General features: G+C 53.6%; 2 protein-coding genes across 3 annotated transcripts in view; one reads left to right on the top strand and one right to left on the bottom strand.

Annotated features, from left to right (window-relative positions):
• YIF1B (Yip1 interacting factor homolog B, membrane trafficking protein) overlaps window positions 1-569 on the top strand; it is a 7,652-nt gene extending 7,083 nt beyond the window's left edge. Inside the window, exon 8 of one of the 2 annotated variants that reach the window (XM_040633915.1) lies at window positions 367-569. In XM_040633915.1, the coding sequence (XP_040489849.1) occupies window positions 367-522 (156 nt within the window). In that variant the 3' untranslated portion in view covers window positions 523-569. The remainder of the gene's footprint in view (window positions 1-366) is intronic. The other variant, XM_040633916.1, reaches the window with a different exon arrangement.
• Window positions 570-858: 289 nt separating this feature from the next.
• On the bottom strand, window positions 859-2,055 carry CUNH19orf33 (chromosome unknown C19orf33 homolog). The gene is made up of 4 exons (XM_040633037.1): window positions 1,547-2,055; window positions 1,324-1,430; window positions 1,108-1,173; window positions 859-1,005 (listed from the first exon to the last, which is right to left on the bottom strand). The coding sequence occupies exons 1-4, from the start codon at window positions 1,566-1,568 to the stop codon at window positions 895-897; spliced, it is 306 nt and encodes a 101-aa protein (XP_040488971.1). The 5' UTR covers window positions 1,569-2,055; the 3' UTR covers window positions 859-894.
• Window positions 2,056-9,593: the final 7,538 nt, after the last annotated feature.

Here is a 9,593-nt window from a genome sequence, read left to right as displayed (position 1 = left end):
AAAAAAAAAAAAAAAAAGCCTTTCTGGCTTATGTTGGAAACTGTCGTCCGGCCAACGTAAGCCACGGCTGGGCCTGCCACCCTCCTCAGGCACCCTCCTCAGGCAGGGTATTCACCGCGAAGCTCTGCATCTCACACGGGGCCTCGCCTGCCGCACGGGCTTGCAACCCTCACATCTGCTCCCAAGCCTTGGGGAGAAGCAAGCCCTCAGCATCTATTAGAAGAGATGTGGGGGGAAACCTAGGCTCCCTGCGAGCAGAGACTGAGCCCAGCCGCCCCGGTGGAGGCAGAGAGGCAGGGCTTGGAGTACATCCAGGCGCCCCCGCCCGGCCCGGGACTCAAGGGTGAACCCCCCTTCCCGCCCCAGATCCGGACGCTGCGGCTGAAGATCCTGGCGGAGGCAGCGGCCGAGGGCGTCCCGGTGCGCGGGGCCAGGAACCAGCTGCGCATGTACCTGACCATGGCCGTGGCGGCGGCGCAGCCCCTGCTCATGTACTGGCTCACCTTCCACCTGGTGCGGTGAGGGCGGCCCGGCCCACGCCCCAGCTGCTGCCCGCGGCCGCCGCTCCCCCGCCCGCCGCGCGCCCCGGGGCCCGCCCGCTGGGCACCGGCGCCGCCCCCACCCCAAGACCCTGCCCCCCGTCCCCCCGCCCCCCGCCGAGGTGCCGAGATCGCCAGCCGCGCCGGCCGCCCGCCAGCGCGGCGGCTGTTCCGGAAACAATAAACCGTGATGGGCACGGCGTGGGCAGCCTCTCCTTGGCGCGGCCGCCCGGCAGGGGGCAGGCCCGGCCCGGGAAGCGGGGCGGGCGGGGTGGGGCGCGGCCGGTACCCCACTTCGCGACCAGAAGGCGACCCGAGAGCGGAGCAGAGGTTTAATGAGATTCGCCCACGCCCGTCAGCGAGGAGCCTCCTTCTTCGCCTTCCCTTTCTTCTCCTTCTTTTTCACCTTGGGCTTCTTCACCTTGCCCGGCGCGCTTTTGTGCCCTTCCGAGGCGGCAGCGTGAGGCTGTGGGCGGAGGGGACGGAAGGGGACAGCGAGGGTTCGGCCGCTGAAACGACTGCCCGGGACTCTCCCGCACCCGGGGCGCCTGCTTGCGGGGAGCCTTACCTTTGCTTCCACGTCGGAGTCGCTGGAGCTGCTGCTGGAGTCAGAGGAGCTGCGGTGACCGCGGCCCTGCTAGTCGGAGGCGGGGCAGTGAGGCCCGGACCCCTGACCCGGCCCCCGCCCCCAAGTTGGAAGCCCCGGGGCTCGGCGGGGCCCTGGATTCCAAGGCCTACCTCCCCCGCCCCCGGGAGGAATGTGCCTGGTCCTGAGGGGACTTACCCTCATTTTATCAGCGGCCCCCGCCTCTGACGCGCCCTGCACCTTGGAGGGGCTGTGTTTGTGGTCTCCTACCTGGCCCGTCCCCTGGGGCTTCTTGGAGTCCAGGGCTGTGGAGAGAAGTTGGGTGGGTTGGTGCAGGTGCAGCGCATGCGCCTTTGGAGGTGGGTGCTGGTTTTTAGCCTGGCCCCCTGCACCTCAAATGCCCCACTTCCCAGGAGCGCACCTGCGGCCAGGTCGAACTCCATGGTGGTGAGAGGAGGTCTGTGGGGAGGGCCGAGAGTGCCGGAGGGCAGGGGGGAAGGGCCTGCCCAAGGACTTCTGAGGAGCCCCACCCAACCTGGCTCAGAGTCTTTAGCCTTGACTCATAGCCCCTCCCCAGCACCACCCAACTTTTCTTCTGTGGGAAATAAGGTGGGTGGACAGGTGATTGCTAAATTTCCACCCGGTGAGCCTTGGCAAGTGAGGGGGGACTGTGTGAGCAGATGTAGGTTTCTGGGGAGAGGGCTGGAGCTGTCATCCGCTTCCCCCAAAAGGGTCAGATGCCTGCTTTTTTTTTTTTAACTGAGGTATAATGGACGTGTTACACATATACTTACTATATTAGTTTCAGGTGTAAAACATGATTCAACATTTGTATGTGTTATAAATGATCATCACAGTAAGTCACATCCATCACCATACACAGTTACAATGTTTTTTTCTTGTGGTAGGATCTTTTTTTTTTTTTTTTAAGATTTTATTTGTCAGAGAGACAGCACGAACAGGGGGAGCAGCAGAGGGAGAGGAAGCAGCAGACTCCTGGCTGAGCAAGCAGCCCAATGCGGGACTCGATCCCAGGACTGTGGGATCATGACCTGAGCTGAAGGCAGATGCTTCACCGACTGAGCCCCCCAGGTGTCCCAGATGCCTGCTTTTGAAGAAATGAGAGGGTGGGCGCCTCCCTGTGCACTACGTATCATCATAACGCTGACACTGTGTATACTCACTGCGGGCCAGGCACTGTTCCAAGGGCTTCACGCACATGAACTCCCTTTAACAACCCCTGACTGGCTGCATGAGAAGCTAAGTCTGAAGGGGTGAAGAGCATGAACTTGGAATCAGCCTCCTGAATTTGAAGACCTACCGTATCACTCAGTAGTGGGGTGAGCTCAGGAAAGTCACTTTGCCTCTTTGTGCCTCAGTTTCTTCATCTGTACATGGCAGCCACCATATGGGATTGTTGTCATGGATTAGTTTCCTAGAACTGTGCCTGGCACAGACTAATTGCTTATAAGATAATGTTTTGGCTTCTTAAATTTGAAGGTAGGTATTGTTACTATCCCTATTTTACAGATGAGAAAACTGAGGGACCAAACAAGGTGACGGGGTGGGGGGGGGAGCAATGTAGTACAAATGGCTAGAGCTGGGATTCACACCCAGAGGGTGTGGCTCAAGTCCAAGGCCCCTGTGGCTCTCCCTGGAGGGTGCTTGGGGGAAGGGGTTCCCCATGCTGGGCTGGGCCAGTCAGGCCATGGGGGGTCAGGGGAGGCCTGAGCCATCCGCTCCTTTTGCTGTGAGGTCAAGTGTCCTTGCAAGTCCCTCCCTGGCTAGCCCTGCCACCAGCAGCTGGGTCACCACACCTGCAGGAGCAGGCAGGCAGGAGTGATGGCTGGGTCTGGGGATGATGAACGCGTGCACTCAGGTCTTTGCTCTAACGCACATTCCTCAGAGAGGCGTGCCCTGACTTCCGGCTCCACACTGCCGGTCACTGTGACCTCTTTTCCCTGCTTGGGGAAGGGCCAGCTTAGCCCTTAAGGATAATAAAAAGTTATCTTTATTGACAATTCCTTCAGCATTTATTTGTTGAATACCTACTATGTGCCCGGCACAGTTCAGGTGCTGGGAATACAGAGGTTAGCAAAACCAGCAAAAATGCCAGCCTCGAGGGACTGATGTTCTAGTGGAGGAAACAAGGTGTAAAACGTTCCATCCCATGAGATGGTAAATGGATAGACAAAATGTGAATGTGTAATGGGACACGACTCTGCCATACAAAGGAATGGATACTGCATCGTGCACGAACATCAGCATCCCCGGGCTGGGTCAAGGCCAGACCCATAGACTACATAGTGTAGGACAGCATCCATCTCAAGCGCTCAGAGAAGGGTTATTGCAACAGCAGGTTAGGGGCTGCTGGGAGCTGCGTGGGGAGTGGGAATTAACTGTAATTGAGCATGAGAGATCTAACTGTGGGGGATGAAAACACATTCTAAAACTGATTTGTGGTGTTAATTGCACCACTTGGTAAAAATTATTATAAACGGAGGCGCCTGGGTGGTACAGTCGGTTAAACATCCCACTCTTGGTTTTGGCTCAGGTTGTGATCTTTGTGTGGTGGGATCGGGCGCGGTGTTGGGCTCAGCACTCAGTGAGCAGTCTGCTTAAGATTCTCTCTCCCTCTCCCTCTGCCCCTCCCCCCAACCTCTCTCTAAAAATAAGCAAATCTTTTTTTTTTAATGATTTTTTATTATGTTAGTCACCATACAGTACATCCCCGGTTTCCGATGTAAGGCTCGATGATTCATTAGTTGCGTATAACACCCAGTGCACCATGCAATACGTGCCCTCCTTACTACCCATCACCGGTCTATCCCATTCCCCCACCCCCGAGGCCCTCAGTTTGTTTCTCATAGTCCATAGTCTCTCATGTTTCATTCCCCCTTCTGATTACCCCCCCCTTTCTTTATCCCTTTCTTCTCCTACCGATCATCCTAGTTCTTATGTTCCATAGATGAGAGAAATCATATGATAGTTATCTTTCTCTGCTTGACTTATTTCACTTAGCATTATCTCCTCCAGTGCCGTCCATGTTGTAGCAAATGTTGAGAATTCGTTCTTTCTGATAGCTGAGTAATATTCCATTGTATATATGGACCACATCTTCTTAATCCAGTCATCTGTTGAAGGGCATCTCGGCTCCTTCCACGATTTAGCTATTGTGGACATTGCTGCTATGAACATTGGGGTGCATATGGCCCTTCTCTTCACTACGTTTGTATCTTTGGGGTAAACACCCAGTAGTGCAATGGCTGGATCATAGGGTAGCTCAATTTTTAACTTTTTAAGGGACCTCCACACTGTTTTCCAGAGTGGCTGTACCAACTTGCATTCCCACCAACAATGTAGGAGGGATCCCCTTTCTCCACATCCTCTCCAACAATTGTTGTTTCTTGCCTTGTGAATTTTTGCCATTCTAACTGGCGTAAGGTGGTATCTCAGTGTGGTTTTGATTTGAATTTCCCTGATTAAAAATAAGCATATCTTTTTAAAAAATTATTAAAAACCCCTGAAGTGTACATTTGAAATGGGTTTTATGTAACTTACACCTCAGTAAAAGCTGATTTTAAATAGTATGTGCTAAGAAGAGAAATACAGCAAGAAGGGGGCTAGGTAATAACTACATGGTATGTTGGGGAGAGGTTGGATTTTAGGTAAAAGTTACCAGGGAAAGCTTCACTCAAGTCTTTTTTGAATAAAGGTCTGAAGATGAGGGGTACCTGGGTGGCTCAGCCAGTTGGGTGTCTGCCTTCGGCTCAGGCTGTGATCCCAGAGTCCCGGAATCCCCATGTCAGGGAGTCTGCCCCTCCCTCTCCGTCTGCCCCTCCCCCCACTTGTGTGCTCTCTCTCTCTCAAGTAAATACAATCTTAAAAAAAAAAAAAAGATCTGAAGATGAGATAAACCATGCAAACACATGGAGGAAGTGTTCTAGGCAGTGGGAATAGCAAGTACAAAGGTCCTGAGGCAGGAATGTACCTGAGTGATGAAGAACTGCAAGCACTTCAGAGTGGCAGTGAGAATGGAGGGAAAGACATAGGAGAGGAGGAGGGATGGTAGGGGTGGAGGGTTGGGGGGCTTGTACATCGAAGACCTTTGATCTTTACTCGGAGTGAGAAAAGTGGTGAATGATTGTGGCTTTACCCACAACTGGATGCAGGATATGAGGAAAAGTGTTTTTCCAAGCAAAACAAGTTCCGTGAGGGTTAGGGACCTTGTCTGCTTTGCTCAGCACCCAGATTGGTGTGACTCGGAATCTGGTGCTCACTATCATCTGGTGAATTAGTGAGGTTACCTGATGCCAGGCCCTCTGCTAATGTAATGGTGGGTTGTTAGAGCAAGCACAGAGCTAAGACTTTGGGCTGTGGAGGTAAGCCTGCTCACAGGTGACTCCCGCCTCTACCTCTTACTGCTCTATGGATAAATAAATCAACCAGTCTGCACCTCAGTTTTGTCCTCTGTAAAATGGAAGACATACCTCATAAAGTGAAGGTTGTGTTTGGAGCCTGCCTGGCACAAGGTCAATGTGAGTTTTTATTACTCATGAACACCATCTCATATGATTACCTGCGAAACTGGCAGTAGGATCCCATGTTCTGTATGAGGCAGCTGAGCTTCAAGATGGTTTCGCACCCAAGGACACTGGGCTAGTAGACTGCAGATCCGTAGCGGGAGACCTTCCAGACTCAAGACAAAGTAGCTCTTTACTACTTTGCTAAGATTGTGGGGAGGGTGAATGGGCCTGGGGAAGAGCACGGCCTGATCCTCCAAATTCCCCTCTATTCACTCCTGTATCATAGTTAGGATGTGGCGGCTTTCACAGAAACCAGAAAGAGCCGTAACAAGATAGCTTCACTTTTTTGTCCCATAAAATCATCCAGGGACCTGAGCTCCTAACTCTGGTTTCTCAGCATCCTTCCTGGGTGTTGCCCTGAACATAGAGGGAGGCTGGCCTCCACCATCGGATTCTTGGGAAGGGAAAGGGCAAGTAGAGGGCACACCAATTCCTTTTAAGGGCCGCACCTGGAAGCAGCACCCGTCCTTCTGGCCAGGTCAGACACATGGTCACATCTATCTGCAGGGGAGGCTAGGAGACCACAGCTCTGAGCTGGGCAACCGTGTACCTAGCGAAAACCTGGGGACTTCTTTACTGAAAGGAAGAAAGGGAAAATGGACATGGGAGCCTGTCGGTCACTACTTCCTCTTGGCGGCGTGAATATACCCTCATGCCTTTGCTCTAACCCAAAAGACTTACAAATGGAGGCCAGATTAAAGCTGGGAAAGTGACCCCAAATGCTTGATGCAAACCAGGTGTGAGGGCCTAAGATGAGCACGTCCAGCCTTCTGCTGGCAGAGGCCTGGACATTCCTGGGTCAGAGACAAAAGCTTTACTGCTCGCAGCAAGCAGCTTTGGCATCAGCGTTGGACTCCTTGGCTCCGTGGGGGCAGCGGGTGGTATTCCAGGAGCGAGTGGCGGAACCCGCCCCTTGCCGGCGAGCAGCAGGGAAGCCTGCTCTTTGTTCTAGAGGGAGCCATTCCCTCGTCCCTCAAGGTGCTCGCTGCAGACCCTGCCCTGAGAAACGGCCGGATAAACAGCTGTCAGAGGGTAGGCCACTCTGATTAATCTAACAGAGCCTGAAAGTGAATTCATTCCGTTTCTCTCACACATTTAATTAAAGCAACCTAGGAACAGGACTCCAAGAAGCAGCGAATCCTGAGGATCCGCCAACCTGCCCCTCAGGGTCCTGGAGGTTTCCAGCCGTGAAGGAGCCAGGATGTAGTCGGAGACTCATCTATCATCCATTAGGACGCACACAAGGCACTTCAGACTGACCTGCAGCTCTTTGGTGTCATTACCAATAATTACAAGGCCCCAAACACCCCTCATGCCCAGTGGGGAGACACTGTGCCTCATTCTTTCCCACGTGCAAACACAGAATGCTGGGGCGCAGGGTTGAGGATCTGTTAAGCCTGACTTGGACCACCACAGGGCAGTGCCACTGAACAGCTGCAGCCCCAACCACTATCCGTGGCATAGCCTGGGGCTGCTTAGGCATCAGAAGTGTGGTTTTGTTATCAGTCAATTTGGAACAAGGCTGTGCAGGTCCACGAGCTTGTCAATGTCTAGGCTGCCGCTGATGGCGCCAGGCTCAGTGGACTAGGTCACTGGCAGGTTGTGGTGCTGGATCTAGAGGACGGAGCACTGACTGCACTTGCTACCATCCCGGATCTGAGGGGCTCCCCCCATCTCCGAGGATTTCCCATCCCAGTAGGTAGAGCTGCACCTCTTCTATCACCTACCAACCGCCCCCCCCCCAGACCTTTTGTTTGCAAGGGTCATGTGTGAATGCAACTGGCTGTTTACGAAGCTCCACACACCATGAGGACCGCTGGAGGGAGACTCGGCAAGCAGGTCAGTCACTGTCTTCGGGATGCAGGACCAGTCAGTCCAAGGAAGAATCCAGGCAGATTCTTCAAAATTAACTTCAATCCCTGAGCCCCCCCCCGCCCCGCCCCCGCCGGCCGGCTACCCAGAAGGTGCACCAACCAGGTGGGCCTGGGCTTGATGCTGGAGGGGAGGAAGATGCATCATATGCAGGAATGCGGAGCAAAGAATCCCAAATTTTCAAAATAGTCTATGTAGCTCCCAACCCCTTTGACCTGATCTTTATCCCAGACATGGCCTAGAAATAACCCCTTTCTAGGGACAGCCACAGTCAGTGAACAAACTCCTTACTGAAGTGTATGGAACAGGAGAGGATAGTAACAGGTCTTTGTTGAGGTGATTTTTTAAAACTCCATTCCACCTCTTAGTGAAATGGCCATTGAAGACCTTGGCTATTGGCCCACTGCTGGGCAGTCTTCCCAACAAGAGCACCACTGTTAGCACCACAGAAAGCCCCAAATAGGCAGTTTAGTTTCAAGGGCCACGGTGGTGTGGCAGGAGTTGGCTGCCCAGACTGGAACAGCAGCCCCACCGCCTGAAAGAGCACAGTGGTGAGACGCCACTGGCCGGCCAAGCAGGGGCCACAGGTCCCATGTAGTCCACCAGCCAGGAGCAAGTGGACCACGGGGCCTGCAAACCCATGAGACAAACAGGACACGTGTTGGCAGAAGTGAGTTGGCATGACGGCTTCCTGCATCGGAAACATGAAAGGACTCTGTGTGAAAACCCTAAAAGTTCCACTGGTCTGATGGTGTTAAGAGACTTCACTTGATGATCTTCCTACTGCAGAATTAAGTGATTCCCAACAGTTTCTTCTAAAATCCAAACACCAGGGTGCCTGGCTCAGTCACTGGAGCATGGGACTCTGGATTTTGGGGTTGAGTTCGAGCCCTACATTGGGTGTAGAGATTACTTAAAAATAAAATATTTAAAAATAAATAGGGGCTCCTGGGTGGCTCAGTTGGCTAAGCGTCTGCCTTCAGCTCAGGTCATGATCCCAGGGTCCTGGATTGAGCCCCATGTCAGGGCTCTCTGCTCAGCGGGGAATCTGCTTCTCCCTCTCCCTCTGTCCCCTGCCTTGTGCTCTCTCTCTCGCTCTGCTCTCTCAAATATAGTCTTTAAAAAATAAATACAAATAAAATCCACTTTTTATCTTTGACATGACTAAGTTATGGAGAGACAGGTCTTGCTTGAGTAGGTGGAGAAAGGCCCCCTGCTCAGCCAGAGGCATCACTGGGCTCAAGGACCTCTGGAGGGAGTTTGAGGGTGGCTCATGGGGTGGCAGGATGGGTGTAGAGGAGAGCTGCCAGCTACTGAGGAGGAATAAGGAGACAGGCAGGTAGGCAGAGGGGGATGCCAGCCCTCTGAAGGAGGCTCCCTTGCTGAGCACTTCCCTTGGGCGACCTAACGCCTATGATCTCACGTAACCCTCACACCCACCCAGAGTCCAGGTGAGGAAACCGGAGGTTCAAAGAAGCTGAGTGACCTGCTCACTGCTGCACACCTGGCATGGTGGGTGGAGTCTCCTCCCAATGCCTCTGTCTCTGGACCACAGGCTCTCCCAGAGCGGGGGCCTGATCTCTCTGGGATGCGGCCACAGGTTTCATCGACTCACCATCATCTCTGAGGCCAGACTCCCAGGCTGCCTAGAATGCTTGGCAGGGAGAGGGCCAGAATCCCCGAGCAATGCCTCCACAAAGGAGGAAGGCTGCAAAAGGAGGACATGAGGTATTTGCCCAAGTTGCCTCTGGCATAGATTTCTAAGCCCTATTGGGTGCAAGTCTCTCCCCCAATGCACAGAATGTGACCTTTTTGGTGTGAGGGGATTTCTAAGAAGGGTGAAGGGAAGGAGGCCTGGCCCAGCTTCCTGAGTCACCTGTGCAAGTGGAGACCCCAGGCCGCCTGCCTGACCCCATGGGTTCCCCCAATGCTCTTCCACACTCAGGACTACATGTGTGGATGACAGGGAGGAAGAAAAGAAGAGCCTCCAGAGTCTAGAGGCAGGAAGGG

Source organism: Ursus maritimus, unplaced genomic scaffold (genome assembly GCF_017311325.1).
Source record: "Ursus maritimus isolate PB19 unplaced genomic scaffold, ASM1731132v1 scaffold_19, whole genome shotgun sequence".
NCBI classification, from domain to species: domain Eukaryota; kingdom Metazoa; phylum Chordata; class Mammalia; order Carnivora; family Ursidae; genus Ursus; species Ursus maritimus.
The sequence above is the reverse complement of the archived record's forward strand: the minus strand, read 5'-3'. Positions and strand labels throughout refer to the sequence as shown.

Bases quoted from the DNA above. Each gene is read 5' to 3' on its own strand.
- CUNH19orf33 (XM_040633037.1), bottom strand. From the start codon at position 1,568: ATGGAGTTCGACCTGGCCGCAG. The intron at 1,431-1,546 runs GTGCGCTCCTGG...TTCTCTCCACAG, and splicing joins GGAGTTCGACCTGGCCGCAG to CCCTGGACTCCAAGAAGCCC. The intron at 1,006-1,107 runs GTAAGGCTCCCC...CTCCGCCCACAG, and splicing joins ACTCCGACGTGGAAGCAAAG to CCTCACGCTGCCGCCTCGGA.